Below are 23365 nucleotides of genomic sequence, written 5' to 3' on the forward strand. Positions count from 1 at the left end.
CGTTTAAAGTCCTAGTGACCACCCTATTTATCCTTTTTATGAGAACACTGGTTCCGGATCGGTTCAGGTGGAGACAGTCCCATTGATACAGATCCCCCTGGTTTTAAAACTGATGCCAGTGTCCCATGAAGCTTTGGTTGGCATGGACCAGTTTAGGTCAAAGGGCCTGTCTCCATGCTGTGGGATTCTATGACTCTGTCATTGATTAACAGAAAGGACTCAACGGGCCTTCTGCTCTTACGGCTTATGCAGATGTATGATTTATTTTAATGTAGTGAGTCATTATAATTGACATGCACTTCCTGGGAGAGTGGTGGAAGCAAATTCAGTTTTGGCTTTCAGAAGAGAATTGGATAAGCATTCAAAAGGAAATCATTTGCAAGGTTCAGGGAAATGCTGGGGAATCAATTTAGCTAAATTACATTTGCAGAAAGTAAGCACAAATGGCTGCTTCCTGTATTCAATCTATGATCCTAATAAATTGACCAGGAATCTTTTCATTCCTGTCAGCTTAACTGAAAATATAACTTGTTTTCAATACCACTCTTGCAAAGTTATGATTTTTTTTAACAACTGTTTGGTTAAGAGAAAAAGAATGCCATTGATTATAAGATCTGTTGAAAGTGATAATTGAGAAATTAGAAGTAGAAGCCAACTAAATGCATACTTGTATATTTCCAGAAACTCAGTTGGAGTTTATTGGTTAACTCCAGTTGGATAACTTATTGAGTTCAAGATTGTTTTCCCTCATAATGGGTCATGTATACAAAATGCTGTTTTCATAGTGCAAAACGGATGCCAAATAACATACATACATCTTTCTTTCATCTCCCACCTGCAGTGAGTAGATGTGAACTCTATTTAATACCCCTTAATAGGTACAGTACATGTGGCATGTTGACATTGCAGTATTTCAATCAGACAAATCTGTTGGGTCTGGGTGAATGATAGTCATTCCTTTTGAGTGGTCAAAGGAATAGGATTCTAGAATTAGCCTCTGGTTTAAGTTGACATAATCTATTAAAGAATCTTGCAGGTTTAAATTAATTAGGTGACACGGTGTACGTTTGATAATCTTAGAATTGCTTTTTTGGCTGAGCAGTTCATTATTGATTTGCTTCATCTAACATTTCCTTCCTCTCCCTTTGGCAATTATTAAATTTTGGCTGTAAAGTTATTACTACACAATTTAGTAACAAAACTACAAAAAGTTTGCCTTCCTCCACTCTAATGAGAACCAAGTTCTGTTAGTGCAGAATCAGTTTATATTTTTTCTCTGAATTGTAGTAAAATGAAGTGAATAAGTTTCTCCAATGGCATCTTAATTTGTGTTGAAAGATGAAAGAAATCTACAGTGTTTCTTGAATTGTGTTGGCCATTCAAATTGTGGTATGCTCTGGTCTGCAACAAAACTTTAATTATTTTGTGAAATGTGACCTGTTTATTTTTTATTTGATTTGATATAAAATAAGTTCATGTGACTTCATAAAAATGTGAATCTTGATTCTTTGTATTTTCAGTTTCTATATTTGCTGGTGTTCACTAATAATAAACATACTTACTGTGATAAAACTAGCTCATAATTAGCCAGTGCCACCTGGTGCTGTTTTCACCACGGTGTTGTTCATACATCATATCAGATGTAGAATACCCTTTAAATTTGCATCTAATGCAAATACTTGCTATTTAATCCATCAGAAAGACTGAAGTGAAACTTGTGGATTAAAGTAAATCAATACTTTTCAGTAATCTGAAACAGCGGTTGTGCAGGGCTATATGAACTGACCTCTTACCCCCCTCTCCCAACTCCCTGAAAAAAGAACTCAACCAGACTTTGAGATTAAAATGTACTTGGGCAGGACACATTTTATTGACTGCAGGCTATATTGCTCATTGTGAAAGATCTAATGTAACTATTAGATTGTGTCCTATCGGATGTTAAAATGTATTTGTATGATGACATTGTCTGAATCTGCAGGTGACCTGAGAAATACATGAAACTAAGCAGTTTCATTTGAAAGCAAATACTTAGAACCAAGTAATTTGAATATCTTATTTAAAATAAAACATTATGTGAGGGATATTTCCCCTCTGTCTTTCATTGTTGGTGAGGTATGAATGACAGCTAATTGTATTTGTCTTCTGAAGCATTGTATTGAACAAAAGATCTAAACTGTATTTTTTTTCGGAAAATATACCACGTTTGAAATTAAATACTGAATCAAAATGTTCTTTTTAACAATGTGCTTTATTATACATAGTTATCAATCTGCTAACAGAAAATATATTTTATGCTCTTCTATACATGTATATCTACTATATATTGCAAATATATGTTAAACTGTCCGAAGATACTTCCGGACAATAACAAAACAGGTATGTAATACCCATTGGTTGCCGTGACTCAGAGGCAAGAAGCTAATTATAGATTAGTGATGGATTGATAAATAATCAAACCCTTATTTGATGCCGTGAAAAAGGTGCTCCAGCATGAAATGGGTGAAAAGTTTATCCAAGTTGTCTCAATGGCTTTTTATTTTCTCCAGAAGAGCAGTATGCCAGGCCACCAGTGGTGAATAGGCCTAGTGCTTTGAGAGTGAGGAAGTGGAAAAAGTTAATAGTTTCTCCAAATTATACTATCAGGGTCAGCCAGTAGTTCCATTTACCAGGATCATGGCCCATATATGTTTACTGTAAAGTTTTGTTAAATTACTGCACATTTATAGAAGGTGCACGGCAGCTAGTTTTTTCTCATTGCAGGCTATACATTTCCATGGGATAATGTAGCTATAATAAAAGCCTTAGTGCAAACTGATCCAAAAGGCCTTGTATTCAACTTTGATTCATATAAGTGCTTACTTAACATCCAACCTGGATTGCGTTTTTGACATACGTTTTATGGCTTGTTCTCCTTAACCTTGGGTATCAAGATTATCACTTTTTTTCACAATAGGAAATTACTGCATTTCTGGGTGCCATCCCAAACTGGATTGGGCTCACATGTTATTCCACCTTGATACATTGAAAGAGACCACTATTTACGTCACTGCCTTTTGAGTGTTGGAGTGGTCGCAAATAGTGAAGCCACTGTTGGTCTTAAAGCAACGTAGTATTAGTTTACTTCTAATTGACTTTTGTCTTGCACATTTTTCACCTGTTCCCAAGCCCACTCTTAATATCCATTAATATCTTAAATGTGTGCTCAGTTGGAATATTCATGTTGGAGACAAAATGTAATATTTGTCCCCTTTGTCCTTTTAGTCCTGTAAGTTGGAATATCATTTCGTGCCAGTGCATTAACTTTTGCAAGCACTCAAATAACTACAAAATGCCCCGTTGGATGAAGTTAGTTATCTTATAATTGCATCAGAAATGTAAAAGGTCGTACGGTGAAGCCAGAGTAGCACAAAGGTACGTTACCTGCTCTCAAAGGTATATTGCGCTTTGGGAAATTCAGCAGTGGGTGACATTGCTAGCTGTCTGTTTCTGCTCCTCGTCAGGAAGGTGAGTGAGTATGCCGTTCATGTGTTTCATTCAGTTGTTGCAAATCAAAAATCATACTTTTGAGGCTTGCTTGCCTAGTTTTGCGCACTCAGCTTTTTGAACTTTCTTTTCAACAACAGTTCCTGGACTGGACAATGAAACTAAGTAAACAACTGGAATTATTACACCCTGGAACTGTCCAGGAATGTCCAGGTTTATGGCTGGTTAGGGATTTGGTTGTTTTGGATGTTATTTGGAAAAGTTAGTTGGGGTGTAGCCTGCCAAGACACAAACTACCCAACACATTCTTTCCCAAATTTTTAAGAAACCTTTTTGGAAGTATGAGAGCTGAAACAACTGATGCAACTGTTCTCCTGAGTAAATTCTGGAAGGCCTCATTGTCCATCTAAGTGTACCAGGATGCAAGATGGAAAGCCATCTGGAACATTACAGTCTCATCCTTTTTTTTTCAAAATTGATTATAACTTAACTGAAGTTTTATTTAAAGTTAATCATTGCAGAAAAAGTTTCTTTTTTTAAACAGGTATGCGCAAATGACAATGCGGTCGCTCAGCGATTAGCACTGCTGCCTCGCAGCGCCAGGGAGCTGGGTTCAATTCCAGCCTCGGATGACAGTCTGTGTAGAGTTTGCATGTTCTCCCCATGTCTGTGTGGCCACCTTTGGGTTTTCCATTTTCTTCCCACAGCCCAAAGATGTGTAAGTTCGGTGGACTGACCATGCACAATAAGGTGGACACTGAGTCTGGGTGGGGTGCTCTTCAGAGGGTCGATGCAGAATTGATGGGCTGAATAACTTGGTTTTGTGCGATTCAGTGATTCTATGACATGGTTATTTCGAAGGGTTGATAATTACTTTCATATTTCAGACTGTTATAAAGCCTTGAATCTTTGTTGTTATGTCTCTTTTAATAAAAGAATAATTTTGTTTATTAAAGAAACATGGTTTACCTTGTATTCTGAAACTAGTATAGATAAAGTATATTTTTCTGGAAAAAGGCACATTTAGCTTGACTTGAGCACATCAGGACAACAAAGGGAAAGTATGGTCTGTATGAGAGGAAAGTGCTGCTTGATTGGCAAGTGGACTGATTAGTAGATGTGTTGCCATGGAAAATACACCAGTAAGTGATGGCTGACTGCCAAGTCTTCTTTGAATTTTAAATTAGGCAAGTTGACTCTGGTCAAGGCATTAGCAGAGAATGGCTAGCACTAATTTTGAGTTGGAACAAGTGCAATGTGTATACATCTTGCTGTCTAAATACAGCTTATCTGCAAAGAACAAGATTTTTCTTGCCTGTACTGCAAACTGTATATATCAAGTGCACCATATTACAAAACTGATAATCCTGAATTGGTTGGAATAAGAATGAAGAAAACCCCTCTTGTTCTAGAACATGGTGAGCAACAACCGGCGCACGTCAGCTTCAGAATACCAGAAGCACTAACACAGAAAAACCAACTCCAGAAAGCTACAAGCATATCAGGAGCAGCTTATCAAAAAGAAAAACCCAATGCCAGTCAGCGGTTTCCCATATTCTTACACTCATCCGCTTATACATTTCCACCGATGTCATTTGAGCAAATTAAATCCCCATTGAGGGGCTAAAGCTTGCACTTCAGTTTGGGTATAGTGAAGCTGGTCAGGGAAATGACAGAAATGCAAGATCAGATCCAAACTTAAAACACTTTTTCTGGTTCAATGAACCATTTGTTTAAAATGGCTGTAAAAGTTGCATCTAATAATATGCATTGTATTAAAAAATACCATTCCTCTTTAAACTTTTTGTTACATTCCCATTGTTAAGACTGACCTGCAGTTCTTTCAGGAGCAATTCTTGCCACAAAATAGCATCTGTCTGTAGTGGTCATGATGGTGATCTCATGGTCCATTGATCTATTCAAGATATGGCAATTACTGTTCCTTTGACTTGGGTGTTCTGCAGGAGAATATATCACCATTTGCAAAGTGAAGGAAATGTCAGGCAGTCAAATCTGCTATAGCTAATTACTGAATGCACCCTGACTGTGAAGAGTAAATCACTGGCTATCTTCCAGCAGACGACAAGAATGCAAGATTAGAGCCAAGTTCAGAGCAGCATAACTTTGCTTGCTAATGGGACTACAGAGTGTAAATAAACCACTAACCCTTGACCTAACAATTGTTGTTCAGTCCTTCAGGAAGAGTCCTCAAAAAGACTTGTAATTACCCCTTTGGGACAGGATCGCTTGTACCTACTAGAAATGTATCTAGAGAATGATTCTAGCTGGCAACAGGTCAGAATTCCTGAAGAAACTACATTAACACTTTACAAATAGGAGAGGGGCAGGACAGATTAAAAATTAGCATCTTATTTCGCTTTTTAATGTTAGCTGAAAAACTTTGTACATAATCTTTGCCAACTTACCTTAGCAGATGACACAGGATGGACAGATGTTGAGGAATCTGGGAGGCTGCAGAAGGACTTGAACAGGCTCGGAGAGTGGGCAAAGAAGTTGCAGATGAAATACAGCGAGGGAAAGTGAGAGATTGTGCACGTTGTTAGGAAGAATAGAGGCATAGATTATTTTCTAAATGGGGAAAGACTTTGGAAATCTGCAAAAGGACTTGGGAGTTCTAGCTCACAATTCTCTTGAGATTAACATGGCGGTTCATTTGGTAGTCAGGAAGACAATGTTAGCATTTGTTTCAACAGGACGAGAATACAAGAGCAGGGGTGTAATGCTGAGCATGTGGTAGGCTCTCATCAGATCACATTTGGAATATTGTGAGCAGTTTTGGACCCCGTATCTAAGGAAGATGTGCTGGCTGTAGAGGAGATCCAGGCGTGATTCACAAGAATGATCTCTGGGTTGAAGGACTTATCATATGAGGAGCAGCTAAGGAGTCTAGATCTGTACTTGGAGTTTAGAAGGCTGAAGGGGAATCTGGTTGAAACTTAAAGAAACTAAGAGGCTTGGATAAAATGGACATGGAGAACATGTTTCCAATTGTAGGAGAGACTAGGACATTGAGGGCGCAACCTCAGTGAGGGGACATCCGTTTCAAATTGAGGTGGAATTTCTTCAGAGGGTGGTTATTCTATGGAACACATTGCTGCAGAAGGCTGTGGAGACCAAGTCATTGAGTATATTTAAGACAGGTTCTTGATTAGTAAGAGGATCAAAGGTTAGGAGGAGGAGGTAGGAGGATGGAGTTGAGAAACGCACTAGTCATGATCAAAAGGCACATCAGACTCAGTCGGCTGAATGGCCTAATTCTACTCCTGTATCTATGGTCTTGTGTTCTTAACGGAGATAAAGACAATCAGATTTTTAAATCTGTCTTAATTTTTTTGCAGCCTATGTATTTTTTAATGATGCAAAGCCTGAATTCTTCATCATTTCTCAACTCCAATACTAGGGATCAGTTTTGTTTGTGCTGCTTATGCTTGAATTGGCCCTTACATGTGGTAATGAGCAGTTTTGCAGTTCACCAAATTATGACACAGGTTCATTTGGCATGACTGTATGTTTAGTATAAACTGATTTTAACATAATACCCCATTTGCTGTTTCTTCGTGCCAGCTGAAATTTTTTGTACATGGTCAATGATTGGTCAGCTAGTCCTTCAAGTTTCTTTTGAACTTCTTCCTCAACTGGTTTTAGGTAAATATTAAGTGGCATAACTCCTACTGCCCTATCCAGTGTGCATGCAGTGCCTTTATTTGTTTGAATGAGACTTTGTTTTCACTGATCAGCGATGTTCACTGTTTAGGTCTCTTTTTGTCTTTTGAGTTAGATTGCTGGGATGAGAGATTTAATTAGGCTGATGCTAAGATGAAATACTTAGGTGTCTTGTCTTTTTATTACTTTTGAAGATCACTAAGTCGAATTATCTGAATATTTGCCAGAATCATAAATGTATAAGGTAACAGTGGAAATAAATGAGCACTAATGTTTGTTTATTTCTTAATATTAAAAATTCAGTCTTAATCTCTCGTTCATTGATTTATGCAAAACTGGAGGGTAGTTTAAATATTTGCCTTTTGATTATGGCATAAAACAATATGAAATCTCTTTAGTTGCTGATGTCAAAGGAGGGTTGAAAAGGAAATTGAGTGTGCAGAAATAGGTTTCCTCTTTACTGACTTTATTTTCCTGAGTTTAGGAAATTGAATTGAGAATGAGTAACCTGCGTTCCAACTCCTGTTGTCATAATTAGCTGCGTTTAAGAATTTTCAGATTAACCTTTGTTGAGCTGATTTACAAATTTTTTTTAATAACCTAAACAGAAGAAAAGTACAAGGAATGCTGAGTACTCCGGCCAGACTGAACATATAATGATAATATGCCAAGCTATGATCTCTGAGGTTATGATACACTGACATTCAAACCTGAAGGCGGTTCAAAGCAAAGTTATTGAACTGGGCCCAAAGAGCTGAGAATTGATCTATGGAAAAAGAAGTTTAGACCTATCTATTTTAAACAGAGAAAGCTAGCTTTGAGCTAATCTTAGCATTATAATATTTAGTAGATGGTCTGACAGAAAAATTCAAAGCATTGCTCCAAATTAAAACAAATGTGAATATAACTTCTAATTAATGTCAATAAATACTTGACACTGAATAACTAATACCAATAGAATTCTTTGGGTGAAGAATTAGGTAAAACACTGAAATTACTTGATGGATATTTGCATTTATGAAAATAACAATGCCAGATCTTTTAGGGCAAATGAGTTAAAATGAGGTAAATTGTCATCTCCATTCAGATATTGTGCAAAATATCAGTGCAAAACAAGCTGATATTGATAGATTATCAGTCTCCTTTGAATGGAGATTGATACCTTAATATTAGATACCATAGCAATAAAACTTCGGCAGACAATTTTTAATTTTGAAAAGTCAGTAAGTTCAATATTTTAGTCACTATTTATATAAATTTAAATTTATTGTGATTTGTTGACAGGGAGAGTAAAAGCATTGCTATCAATGAATGAACATTCCAGTGATAATGGCAGAGCAGCCTCCCATGGAATCTACTCTAATGAATGATGTTCCACTTCTACCTCATATAGTCAATGGGGACAGCGGACAACAGGTGAGTGCTGAACTAAAAGCACTGGGATCTTCTCTTAGAAATTGAAAGCTTCACTTTATCCAAATGTAATGCAGGAACTAACAAAGCTTAATTCATAATAAGCAAACTTGAACCTAATTGTTTAGTATATATGTCAAGGATACCTGTTCCTAATTGGATATAGGATTTTCAAACTCATTTGCATAATTGCTTTATGTAAACAGTTTTGCATCCACCTAAATATTTTGTTTGCCTTCAAGGTGTTCATGAGAATAGTCCTTGTGACAGATATGAGGTTCTGTTTTTTGTAGTTGGGTAACATTATTTTATTTCAGACTCAAAAGATATACTTTAAAGATCTCAGTTGCACTTTTCACTACAAATCCAAGGTCATGATGAACACCATACGATGAAGGAACATAAGTAGACCGTTTAGAACATCAACTGTGCTTCACTATTCAGTGATATCATAGCTGATCTGATAACCCTCAGTTCCATTTTGCTGTTTCCCATATCCCTTGATTCCCTTAACAATTGAAAGTCTATGTATCTCAGCTTTAGTATTCTTAACGCACAGCCTCAGCAGCTCTGTCTCCTTGCCTTTGTCTTAAATGTGCTCTCACCTTGGTTAGAGCTTATGCTTTCTGATCCTAAACAAACCCACAAGGGGTAATGACTTCTCCACATCTACCCTGTCAAACCCTTGAATAATATTTTATGTTTCAATAAGATTGCCTCTCATTCTTCTAAACTCCAGTGAGTACAGATCAAATTTACTCAACCACTCCTTGTAAGAAAATCTCTTCTCACCCAGAATCAACCGAGTATTCCTTCTCTGGACTGTCTCCAATGATAATATATCTTTCCTTAGATAAAGGAAATAAGCTGTTTACACTACCTGTGATAATATTATGAGGCCACTGCTTCCCCACTACCTACAGTAATGTTCTAAGGACCCAGGTTCTGCCATGGCAGATGGTGGAATTTGAATTCCATTGTAAAAAGAAACAAATCTGGAATTAAGAGTTTAACAATGACCACAAATCTGTTGTTGATTGTTGGAAAAACCTATATGCTTCACTAATGTCTTTTAGGAAAGGAAACTGCATTCTGCCTGGTCTGGCCAAAATGTGACTCCAGACCCACAGCAATGTGGTTGATGCTTAACTGTGCTCTGAGCAATTAGGGATGGGCAAGAAATGCTGGCCTAGCCACCAGCACCCTCATCCTATAAATGAATATTTTTAAGAGTGTGTTCAAAGTTTGTGAAAAGATTTGTAGCTCGGGTGCTCGTTGTTGTGGTTCTGTTCGCCGAGCTGGGAATTTGTGTTGCAGACGTTTCGACCCCTGTCTAGGTGACATCCTCAGTGCTTGGGAGCCTCCAGTGAAGCGCTTCTGTGATCTTTCCTCCGGCATTTGTAGTGGTTTGAATCTGCCGCTTCCTGTTGTCAGTTCCAGCTGTCCGTTGCATTGGCCAGTATGTTGGATCCAGGTCGATGTGCTTATTGATTGAATCTGTGGATGAGTGCCATGCCTCTAGGAATTCCCTGGCTGTTCTGTTTGGCCAAAATTAGTAAAGAAATGTAGCTATAAATTTGCTTTAATAAACATTTTGAATTGTTTACTAGTTTCTGACCTATTCACAGATTATAGATATGCAGTAAATTCTAATCCATTAAAGCCAACGAAAATTATTACAGTATTTTTGTGCTAATATGTATGGAGAACATCAGATACTCGAGAATGTAAAGCTACAATTCAATTGAGGGATTGAAGTAACTTGGTTTTATGATTCAGAGGATTTCACTAGTTTGGGTACTGTTGTACCTATAAGGATGTGGTACTGCAACTTTAGTGTGACTCAGGTGTTTGAGGGATTTTAGTTTGGTTGTGCTTGTGCAGTTTACTAGGCTGACTTTTTCCCTTTTGGATAGTATAGGCTAAGGCTGCCTATTAGATTTATTTATCGTGATTGCACTTGAACTTTCTTTTGGACCTCTCACGTGCACAAGAAACCTTTCTGTTGCAAAGTTGAAAATTTGATCCTTGAAGAAGAATTTCTTTTATCTGCCTTGAATGGCAACTCTCTTGTTTATGGATCTGCATTGGAACTTTTATTTCATTGGAACATGACAAGAAAAATGGTCTCCTAGATTCTGTCATTTTAGGTATAGAATACTACATCCAGACTAAAGTTGTATGTTAGCATCATGTGCTATTTCTTTAAATATGAAGGACATGGGTGATCAGGGTTTTCTCAAAAAATGCCATGCATGCAGTGAATTGTCAGTTAATCATAGTCATACAGTATGCTTTCTGATCCTAAACAAACCCACAAGGGGTAATGACTTCTCCACATCTACCCTGTCAAACCCTTGAATAATATTTTATGTTTCAATAAGATTGCCTCTCATTCTTCTAAACTCCAGTGAGTACAGATCAAATTTACTCAACCACTCCTTGGGTCCAACTAGTCCATGCCAAACAGACATCCCAATCTGATCTAGTCCCCTTTGCCAGCATTTGCCCTATATCCCTCTAAACCCTTCCTATTCATATACCCATCCTGATACCTTTTTTAAATGTTGTAATTGTACCAGCCTCTACCACTTCGTGGTCACCTTTATCTGTATGCTTCCCAAGGTAGCCTCAGCAACTGCTGTTACTTTCATAGCATTACTTTGGGCAATAATGCAAGATCGACATTTGTGGTAAAAAAAAATCTTTATAACTGGTTTAAGCATGTTGGTGTTTTTTTCCAATTATATACAAATATCTTCCTGGCTTTATATGTAATCTTGAAGCTAATCAATGTTTGGCTTTTCAAAGTACGATTCCTGGTTGATACGAAGGCTTTAAAAAAAGGATACTTTCTTTGTCTTTGCCAATGCTACAACAAAGGTAAATAAGTAAGCTTTTACCTTCAACTATTCCTAGATGCCTGTCAACAGAGTTCATAAAGGACAAAGTCTAGATCAACTATTTATCTGTTTTTCGCTGTCCTGTTTATACTTCAGCAAGCTAATGACTTATTATTGAGCTTCGTTCAACCAGGTCAGACTCTGGGAGACTACACTGATCTTTGAACCATGTTTTTGTTGATCGTTTGGATCTTTTGATCTTCCTCTATCAATGAGTGAAGTAGTCCAGAATCTTCAGTGCCCGTTTGATGTTTAACAGTTAGGGACAAATAGAGGACCCTAAGCTGTCATCTTAATTTTATATTGCAGGTTTTGAGTTTTTTATAGAACTTTTTTTAAATAGAATCCCTACGCTATAGAAACAGGCCATTAACCTAACAAGTCCACACCAGCCCTTTGAAGATTAACCCACCCAGACCCATTCCCCTATATTTACCCTGACTAATGCACCTAACCTAGGCATCCCTCAACACTATGGGCAATTTAGTATGGCCAATTTACCTGACCTGCACATCTTTGGAACCGGTGCACCCTGTGGAAACCCATACAGACACGGGGAGAATGTGCAAACTCCACACAGACAATCGCCGGAGGGTGGAATTGAATCTGGGTCCCTGGAGCTGTGAGGCAGCAGTGCTAACCACTGTGCCCCCCCATGGTGTTTATTGTTTTTCGTTTATTGTTATTATTGCTTTAAAGTAAACTGTAGGGTCTTTGCAATGATTTATTACTTCAAAGCATATTAATAAGCTGTGAAATATTATAATTCTTAGTGCACCCTAATTTAAAATTCTTATGGTCCATTGTTGTAACCTGATGAGTACAGGTGGGGTGGTCAATGCTAATTTGTTATCAGTTGTAGAGATCAAGAATTTATAATGAAAATACTTTGTGTAACTCATGGCTAGTTATGCATCTTGGAGATCATTATCTTTTATTGCTTTATGGATAATGCCAGTATTTGACTTTTGGAATACGGTCAGAAATGGACCACCTTACAGGCAAAAGAAAATCTATATGAAATTCATCAGAATCATAAGTAGGAAATATTCTAGTTTAGTATTAGGGGTGGGATTGTGAATCACATTTAAGTTTCTTGAATAAACTAACCAAGAATGTATCAACTGGTTTAATATTCCTTACAAACATTTAAAGAGACATTATCAACAGAAGAGAGATGTGGGATGATGTTCCTTCTATTCACCTTTTAACTTCAGAAAGTTTTATTTTTCAAGCAATGTTTTTAACCCCTTGAGTACTGTGACTTTTTAAAATAAAACAGCTTCAGGTTGTTCAAAAATGTTCAGTTTTTAATAACAAGCTGTGTTTTTGTCATGTGACTATGCTGTCCAAGTTCTGCATTGTCCACAAATGATTTGATGTCGCAAGCCTTTATCACACATCAGCACTCCAGATATGAATGTCCTCCAGATGTGTTTGTGTATTTCCATCTTCCTTCATAAATTTTATAGGCATATGATGAGATCATAACAGAATCAAAAACGTTAGCCCCCTACAGGTAGGCATCGGAGAAATTTGCATCGGAAAATTGTAGTAACATTGCAAAAGTATTTGGTTTGTGTTCACAATGGAAAACTCATATCACGTAAAGGAACCAAGAAGCTAATAAGAGTGAAAAACTTAACAGAAGAACATTATTGAGAGAAATCTAATGGACTAAAAGCCAGCCAATACCTATGATCTTGTTGAATGTATCAGAGTTTTAAAGAAGGTAGTCATATAGATAGCAGATGCACTAGTTGTGATTTCTAAAAGTCTTTAGAAATCTTTAGTTCCTTGTATACTGTGACAGTTTAGGGGAAGCAGTTTCATGTTGGTAGTATTATTTGTTTGGTAATCCATAACACCAGGCTAATTTTCCTAGGGTAGGAGCATGAATCCCACCATTGCAGATAAGATTTGAATTCAATAAAAACAATCTGGAATTTAAAAAAAAGTCTAATGACCCTGTGCCAATGTTGATTGTCATTAACAACCCCGTTGATTCATTTTTGACCTTTAGGGAAGAAAATCTACCATGCTTACCTGATGTATGACCTACATGTGACTCCATAACCACAGTAATGCTCTTGACTCTTCCATGCCCTCTGAGCAATTAGGGAGAGGCAGTAAATACTGTTCTGTACAGTAGTGCACTCATTCCATGAACAAATAAAAATTGCTGAAATCTATTATTAAGTAATCTGAAACTATGCATATAGAAAATCTCAGCATGAGGAGACAGGGTCGACATGGTGTTTTGGAAGACCTGCCCAAAATGTCGACTCTCCAGCCCCTCAGATGCTGCCTGACCTGCTGTGCTTTTCCAGCGCCACACGTTTTGACTTTTATGGAAGACCAATCACGTTTGACAAATGTCATTTTGAGGATGTCACTGGTAGTATCAGCATAAGGGAGCCAATAGTTTTCATATGCTTGGATTTCCAAGAGTCTTTTGTGATGAAGTACCATACAAACACTTAATATGTAAAATAAAAGTTCCTGGAGTTGCTCGAAGTTCGTGTATGCAAAATTTGTTAACTAACTGAAATTAGAGTGTGGAGATACATGGAGTATTTTCAAGTTTGTAGATTATAACTAATGGAATGCCACAAGGATTGTGCCAGAACCTCCACTATTTGTAGTCTATATAAATGACTTAGCAACATTGAAAATAATGCAAAACTAACAAAGGTATAAGTGTGAGTAGGTGTAATTGATGTAGACAGTTTAAGTGAATGGGCGATATGGTTTGACGAGTTGTAATGTGTACTCTGGTCTAGGCGACTGAAGTGTTATGCTTGCAGGTGATGTATTTCATAGTATAGTTAAAGCTTGGAATTGTAGGTGAAGCGTAGGTTGGCATTCCCAAACTTGCCTGTATATTTATAATGAAATAAATTCACTTTTCCAACCAAATTACTTAATAGAACAGAAAAATTCCTGAACAATGTACGCCTGAGATATTACCTTACTAAATCTGACCAGGTGAAGGGATAACATTTAAGAAAGATTAATTTATCATTGTGAGTTTGATCTAAAAATTATCATTTTCTGTTGCAAAGGGCAAATCATCAAAAAACTTTGATTTTTTTTGTTGGTGTTTTCAAAAGCATGCCAACCTGCCTATTGAAAATTAGAAAAAGATGGAGGATCAAGAGGCTAAGGGAGGTGATCTCAGAGGAGTAAGACTCTTTGAAGGTAGATGGGTAAATGGCTATGAAAGAAATTTGGAAGTGTCAAAGTTAATATTGATGTTTGGTCTAAGGTTTATGAAATGAAGTTTGAGCCATTGCATGGTTGAAACTTTCTGTAAATTTCGTGTTAACTGTAGTCTCTGACAATGTTCAATCAATTTAAAATCAGTTTTACAGAAATAGAAATTTGTTTTTCAAAAGTTGTTCAATACTAAAATATGAGTTTGAAACAAGCGCATTGAACCATACCATGCCCCACCCCCCTATCAGTTGAGAAGCAGCTGAAATGGCAATGCATATTTGCGGGAGAGGCTAAAAAAAGGTTGAATTGAACTAATCAGGGGTTGTACTGTAAGGGATTGAGATTGCCTGGCAATTTGTGAATTTGAAGCTGGTTTTGAGAATAATACAGCCATTCATTTAACCACATCAATAAAGCTGAGCTTATTTCTTGGATTCACGATCAGTTTTATGGTTAGATATAAATAACTTATCAACTGGTTTATGACATTATGTTTTGAAATTTAAATTTTAGTATTTTGAATTTAGTAGTTTTGGGAAAAGTAGTGGATATTCTGGCAGTGAAGGATTCCATTTTATTTAATTAGGGAAGCTGTCATTGTTCATGTCCAGTGATTAGTGTTTTAATTGAATGTTTGTTTAAAGATCTTATTTCCAATTGAAGAGCGTGAGAGGCAATGAGCTGCTCAGTGCCATCTGGTAGTGATACGCTAAATTGATATTGATCTTTATTATTTGTTTGATAAATAAATTTTTAACATTTCATCTGCTGCCTGCAAAATTATAGACATGACTGATGGTTTGAAACAGCTGAAAAGTTTATAAATGTAGTTTATAGGTTTTGTCTTTAAAAAATCTCATCAGTATTATTGTAGTCTGAACAATGCAAAATCAAATCTACTCCTGAAAATGTTGATCAGTGATCAGGTGTAAATGCTAGTTTTAAATACAGAAGGACCTGATAGAAATGGGTATGATTGGGAGACGTAGAATGGATAGAAAGATACTTTTTTCCATTTATAGAGGGGGGGTCAATCACCAAGGGTCATAGATTCTAAGGTAAGAGATAGAAGGCTAAGAAGGGAGATGAGAAATCTTTTCACCCAGAGTGGTGGGAGTCTGCAGTATACTGCCTGAAAGGGTAGGTGTTCCAGAAATCCTTAACACTTGGGCAGGGTTTAAATATTCACTTGCATTGCCACAGTCTTCAGGATTATAGGTCAAGCACTGGAAATGGGATTAATGATCTTTGACTAGCACCAACATACTGGGCTGAATGGCCTTCTGCACTGTAAATGTCTAATCTATGAAGTCACCATTACTTTTAATACATTAAAGACTCATCTTGCTTAAATTTGGCTTGAATGTTGCTTCTCTTGTAATGTGACACTGCTGAGTGTCAGGCCTCAATTCAATTCTGTCTGTAAAAAGGCTTTAAAAAACTGCTTCCTAATTTATCCTTGTTTCTTAATGTAATTAAAACAGTCAAAGTAAAATTTAGTGAACTGGTTAAATGTTCGATTAATCAGCATCTTTTAACAGAAAATTACTGTTGGGGAGGGGTTACTAGAGCTATGGCAATTGATTTTTAGAAATCATATTTAACAAAATTAATAAGCCCTTAATTATTGCAGCATTTGTCCTATACAATATGTATAAACGTAGGTTCACCTCTGGGAAGTAGATGTTATCTCTTTAAAGACCTTTTAATACTGCCATCAACAGTTAGATTATATTCTTACATTTTGTAATTTTGCTTAAAAAGCTTCATTGCTCTTGATTGTGGTATGCTGAATGTTCTTTTAATTTTAGTAGTTTAATTTCCAGTTAATTGTAGATCACTTTTTAAATGAAATATTTAGATTTGGCAGTCTGTAGATCAAGAAAGGTCTGTGACCTTTGATCAAAAAATTGGAACAGATTAGAATTGTCATGGGTTTGAGCAAGTGAATAGAATAGAATATGCTTTATTGTCACATGTTCTCCACTGTAGGAGTACATGGAAAAGCTTTTACAAGGTCTGCCTCATGATGCCATCTTTAATTGCCAGTGCCTAGGCACAAATCATGAATACAACCAAGGAATAAAAGTAGTTGCATTACTTTACCCGAGTTGAAAAATAAATTTAAAATAGGACATCATTAAAGGGTTGACACAGTGTGAGATATTGTGTTCTAGGCTATGTTTATTAACTTACTCACCAGCTCACTATATTCATTAATATCAGGTTCTTGTTCATTCATTCATAACCCTTGACTAACCCGTCACTTACAATACACGGTTTCATCCATTCACTCATAAAACCATGGTTCTGTAGTATCCAAATTTAAACCATTATTGCATTCAGCATACAGAATAATACCATCCCCATCAAGTCTCTACGAAACATTATAATATTAATCAGAAGTACGTGTTAAATACCTTTTAAATGGGCTGTTATCCCTTTAAGAAACTAACTGACAAAAACAGGACTTGCATGAAATTGCATGGATGAATAAATCTCATTATGGCAAATAGTAAGTAAATCTCATCACAGCTGTGGTAATCAGTTTAGAATTTTTTTAAATGATTTCTAACTTATTTAGAGAAAAAAGCCTAGTATTTTTACTAACATTTACAAATTTAAAAGACAAAAGAACTAATAACTCTAAAAATCAAGCAGACACTCCATCAGAAGTACCAGCCATCAGTTGTCACATTTTTAACCCATCTCCTGTCTCCCACGACAGAAGCCTTTCAAACCTTTGTGTTCTATGGATGAAAAATGTAACACTATAGTAATGATATATAAGAACTGTCTTTCGGGATTCTGTTGCCAACTCAAACTTGTGCTGTGATTGCTGAATAAAGAGGCTATTGTCGCCACTCACTGATTTCAGTTTTTACTTGAACACAATCCCACGACAGTAAGTTAAGAAACTTCAAATAAACATTACGTTGTAGCAGTGCAGGAACTCCACACATGGTCTGACTGCCCGTGCCAGACTCCAGTGCAACAGCTGCCCCTTTCTGCTCCTAGTCTCCAGTCTGTTCCTACCAGTGCTCAGCTGCTCCAAGGTAAGTTCCAGGGCTGCCTCCCCTGCACTGGTCTCTGTTATGCAGCTGCTTCCCACATGCTGCTCCGGGACCTGCTGTCCGCACCTGTTGCTGCTCTGGGACCTGCCTCAGGTGCTAAGAGGAGAGAAGAAGAAATAAAAAGGGCAAAAGAAAGAAAAAGTACAGGTGGAGCAAAGGAGCTCTGGCAGAAGCATTCTGCTCTTCTGCCATCTACATGAATAGTTCCCAGTGTAAAATGTAATAAGTTGTACTCTTTTGTGTTAATTTCCAGTGTGTTATGCTTTCCTAAAGAAGGTAGCAATATTGCTGTAATCCTTTTGCCCATTTGGGTACTTTTCTTATACAAGTCAGAACAGTGATGCGAAGCCATCAGGACTAAACTTTGCTCAAAAAGAAACCTGACAAATATCTTTACTCCCCATGATTCTAAGTAATTATGGCTGTTGTGCATCCACTGTGAGCCATGCTGAGATTAACTAATTTTTGCAGAAGTTGGACCCTGAGGGGCATGGATAGGATAAATAGACAAAGTCTTTTCCCTGGGATTGGGGAGTTCAGAACTAGAGGGCATAGGTTTAGGGTGAGAGGGGAAAGATATCAAAGAGACCGAAGGAGCAACTTTTTCACGCAGAGGGTGGTACTTGTGTGGAATGTGCTGCCAGAGGAAGTGGTGGAGGCTGGTACAATTGCAACATTTAAAAGGCATTTGGATGGGTATATGAATAGGAAGGGTTTGGAGGGATATGGGCCGGGTGCTGGCAGGTGGGACTAGATTGGGTTGGGATATCAGGTCGGCGTGGACAGGTTGGACCGAAGGTTCTGTTTCCATGCTATACATCTCTATGACTCTTTATGGTAAAGGCTATATTGAGGACCATTTCACTGGATGCTAATCCACAAGTTTGACTAAAATTCAAGTTCCAAATTTGAAGGAAATTATGTTTTATATTTTGTTCCATGTTGAAGAGTGGAAGACAGTGAATACTGTGTGACTCACTCTGATATTCTAGCACCTGGCAAACTTGACATGGCACAGTTGCTTGTTTGTCTTCTGTTCAGGATTCTGCAGATTAGTGGCAGCTCAAGATTCGTGATTTGTATCCTCTCCTTGAGTTACCATAAAGAAACTTCTGGTGAACTGATATTTGAAATCTAACAGTGCTCAAAAAACTAAATTGCTCAAGATGTTTGAGTCAATGGCTCTGTACATTACAAAGGGGAGGGGCTGTAGAATCAGACTAGCTTGGGATGTGTTGTCTCAATTCTGTAACAATCTCCTTCAGAGATATTTTGGACCCACTCCTCCCCCTTCTACTGTGGGGTTATTGAAGAAAGTTTAAGTTTTTAATGTCATATTATACACAATTACTGTGTGAAAGCAGACTAAAATACCAACTTGAATCAGGTTCTTATTTTAATAACTATTACTGCCTTCCATTGTTGAGGCACTGGTTTGCCTTGACATCCTTTAGACACAGCACATGGAATTGTGCAGCAGTGTGGTCATGAGTTACAGCTAGTGAGGATGAAGCTGAATGAACTCTTGCAACCTTGCAATTTATGTACCACGCAACAGACTCCCCTCTGAGTTCATTAGTACATGGTAAAATTGATATTCGATAATTGTAACATTTGTCTGAATTGTATTTGATTATTTTGTCTGCTGCTTCTCTGGACTTTGATTCAGAAGACCATTCTATTCGATGACCCTGTTAAACTTTCTATGAGCTGCGCAAATCAATGCCAGCCTATGCTGCAATTAGTCACATTGTTGTTTTTGTTAGTTTTCCAGGGAACAAAAAAAGTTCTCTTTTCTATTTGTGAATCTAACTATGCTTAAATTATATTTATATTTAAATCTGTTCCCTATCAGTAAGTTGCTTTTGCAGTGGACGTTCTGATAAAATGACTGCAATGGTCTCTATTTGTGCTGGTGAATTGAATTGTTTATTCTAATCTGTTACTTAATCAGAATAAGTCATTTTAATCAAAAACACCAGAGTAAAGGCTTGGTGAGTAGACCCACTCTCATTCTTGCTTTAACCCTTCCAATGATTGTGATCAATTCAACACTAGAGACTGGACTGGGTTATTAATCAATATAAAAAACGAATGAATGTTAGTATTCTGCTGAGTTGTAGAGGGACTTCACTGTAGGTTTAAAGAAGGGAACAAACCCACGCTGCTGAGGCATGCTTACTTATGCTTGGCTGAGATTTTGTTCTGTGATTTGTTGTCATGGAGAAAAGGAGAGGTATCAACTGCATTTTGCAATTGAATTCACTTGCATCACCAATGTATTCAATGTGGTGCAGAATAATAAAGTCTAGTACATATGTGTAGCTACTGGCTGGGTATGTCTCAATTCTTTAATGTTGAGATTGATTTGTGTGATTTTTTGCAGTGTTTTTCTATTGAGCTAGTTGTCATGGTGACAGTTGCTGAAAACGAGTTTCAACTGGATTAATTTTGCTAGAAGATGATCTGTGGGGAAGGAGTTAACAATAGTAGAATTGTTTTCTGTCTCTTTAAGCATCTATCAATATGTTTACTTTTAATCTTCAGAAAAAGAACATTTTTTTTATATCCTTCAATCAACACCTGCTGTGGAAGAATGGTGAAACCAGTTTTGGCTGCTTAATGTACATGGTATTTTTCATTCTCTTCACAGCATGAAAGATTTCAGGTCTTAAATAGGTGTATGATTTGGCCATCTGCTACACTGGCTTATAAATCTTTCAGCAGACATTTGCTGCAGTTCTTGAAATCATAAAATTATAGATCGTGTTAACAAGGTAAAAACAATGACTGCAGATGCTGAAAACCAGATTCTGGAGTAGAGTGGTGCCGGAAAAGCACAGCAGTTCAGGCAGCATTCGTAGAGCAGGAAAATCGGCGTTTCGGGCAAAAGCCCTTCATCAGGAATACCTGAAATGTCGATTTTCCTGCTCCTCGGATGCTGCCTGAACTACTGTGCTTTTCCAGCACCACTCTACTCCAGGATCTGTGTTAACACCTCAATCTTAGCTAAATCAGTTTGTTGATGCCAAAAAAACTTGGAGTGGTAGATTTTAAGTTTTGCATAAATTTCTTCGAGCAATAAAGCTGTACTGTATACATACCTTGAAAAAAATCATAACATTTTGTCTGTTTTTCAATTTAAATGATTTGTCAGTGATACCATATTGCATAATTTAAATAATAGTTTCTCTAATGTATACTGAATTGGAATCCATAGTGCTTTGAGAGAACATTAGTAGGATGTTTATCCTGTTTGGGGCAGTATTGAATACAGCAGGTCACTTGTAAAATGTCACTGCAAACCAAGAATTGAATGACATTCAGTAAAGTGGTTTAAAAAGAACATTGCGTCAGAACAAGGAGTAACTTCTGGAAGTATATACAGAATGTTTCATATAGCTTGTATTGCTTCAGTGATCATTGTACTTGTTTTTAGGGGTAAGCGTAATTTTATTTTTACTTTGTCAGAACTTAAGTTTTAAATTGGTACTACAAGAACTAGTTTTTGAAAAAAAGTCAACGTGAAGGAAGGAACGTGGCCTTTTTAAAGTAGCCTATATTATCTATTTGCAATGAACTTATCTCATTTCTGTATTTGACATCACTTTTATATATATGCATTAATGGTTGGTGAATAAAATGGGCAGCTGTTAATTTTGAAACTGGCTTGAGGTGATATTGGTCTTTTGAGATTGTTTAATACCGTGGGATGTAAGCAATGTAAAATCTATTTCTCATCATCATCCATAGATGCACACAATCACCTATTTCTGAGTCTTTTTTTTCCTCTCTGTTTGGGTTTTCTCTGTGTGTCAGTTTTTCTCATTTAATGCATTATGCACTTTTCCTCCAGTTTTGGCTTTAGAATATTTGTCATCCTAGAACGTCGGCTGAACTTATTTAATTATCATGTACTTGATCGTTGTGTGGATGTCAAGCTATTTTATTACTAAAAAGTTGTTTTGATATTTTAGAAATTCTTGGTGAGAACAGAACAAGTAACTAAGTTGGATTCTGCCTGCAGTATTTCTGAATCGCAGTCACTTAATTTTTGTGTGAACATCTCAAAGAAGAGGCAGATCAATCTTCCCACCACATTACAGTCCATAACCCAATAGGAGGAAAATGTGACACACTTAATGGAAATCACCCCTCTGAGCCATCTACAGACCACATTTGCATGCATTTAAGTTAATTTATTTGTCATGCCTTGTGGAGCAGTGTGCTTGAAATCAATCCTGCTATTTCCAGAGTTGGTACAAAAGTTAAAGATTTTAAAAAATAGCAAAGATTCCCTAAGATACTAGATTTTCAGATCCAATTGACAGAACACACGAACCAAGTTACTGTACTAAACAAAAATTATTTATTATGAATAATTAGAACTAGGCAGGAAATTGAAGCACAAGTCCTCAAGGGTCATAATCTCCGGATTACTGCCTGAGCCACGTGCCAATTGGCATAGGGACAAGAAAATTAGGCAAGTAAACACGTGGAAAGAGGGATTCCACTTCATGGGGCATTGGCATCAGTTTTGGAACAGGGGGGATCTGTACCGTTGGGACGGTCTCCACCTGAACCGATCAGGTACCAATGTTCTAGCGAAGAGGATAAATAGGGTGGTCAGTAGGACTTTAAACTTCTGAGTTGGGGGGAAGGGAAAGTGAAAGCGACAGGGAGTATGGAGGTAAATGGCAAGATAAGCAGCAGGATAGCATGTTTCCAGGCGGATTTAAAATTGAGGCAGACTGAGAATACAGTAAAAAGCAAGGATAACTTAGGACATATGACTTCCAACATCTCTAATGATAACGAAGTTAGCATTAAGGCACTTTACCTGAACGCTCGTAGCATTCATAACAAAGCCGATGAACTAATGGCACAGATAATAGTGAATGATTATGATGTAGTAGGCATCACAGAGACTTGGTTACAGGGGGGATCAGGACTGGCAGTTAAACCTCCATGGTTTTTCAACTTATCGAAAAGACAGAGAGGTGGGCAGAGGGGGTGGGGTTACCTTGTTAGTTAAGAACAAAATTAAATCTATGGTATTGAATGACATAGCCTCGGATGATGTGGAGTCTGTGTGGGTGGAATTGAGAAACCACAAAGGCAAAAAAAACATAATTGGAGTTGTGTAAAGACCTCCTAATAGTGGTCAGGACCAGGGACGCAACATGTACCGGGAAATAGAGAAGGCATGTCAGAAAGGCAAGGTTACATTGATCATGGGAGACTTCAATATGCAGGTGGACTGGGTAAATAATGTTGCTAGCGGATCTAAAGAAAGGGAATTCATGGAATGCTCACAGGATGGCTTTTTGGAACAGCTTGTCATGGAGCCCACAAGAGAGCAGGCTATTCTGGACCTAATGCTTTGCAATGAACCAGACTCTATAAAAGATCTTAAAATAAGGGAACCCTTAGGAAGTAGCGACCATAATATGATAGAGTTCAGTCTGGAGTTTGAAAGGGAGAAGGAAAAATCGGATGTAATGGTGTTACAGTTAAATAAAGGTAATTATGAGGGCATGAGAGAGGAACTGACTAAAATAGACTGGAAGCAGAGGCTAACCAGGAAGA

The 23365-nt window shown here is 37.3% G+C and overlaps 1 protein-coding gene across 5 annotated transcripts in view; it reads left to right on the top strand.

Moving 5' to 3' along the window:
* LOC122557122 (fibronectin type-III domain-containing protein 3A-like) overlaps nt 1-23365 on the top strand; it is a 150808-nt gene that overhangs the window by 52116 nt on the left and 75327 nt on the right. For 3 of the 5 annotated variants that reach the window (XM_043704456.1, XM_043704459.1, XM_043704457.1), the window contains exon 2: nt 8452-8583. The exons of the other annotated variants lie outside the window; for them this stretch is intronic. In XM_043704456.1, coding sequence (XP_043560391.1) covers nt 8479-8583 — 105 coding nt within the window. In that variant the 5' untranslated portion in view covers nt 8452-8478. The remainder of the gene's footprint in view (nt 1-8451; nt 8584-23365) is intronic. 5 annotated transcript variants of the gene reach the window in all.

The sequence above is a fragment of the Chiloscyllium plagiosum genome, chromosome 15, assembly GCF_004010195.1.
Source record: "Chiloscyllium plagiosum isolate BGI_BamShark_2017 chromosome 15, ASM401019v2, whole genome shotgun sequence".
In the NCBI taxonomy this organism is placed as follows: domain Eukaryota; kingdom Metazoa; phylum Chordata; class Chondrichthyes; order Orectolobiformes; family Hemiscylliidae; genus Chiloscyllium; species Chiloscyllium plagiosum.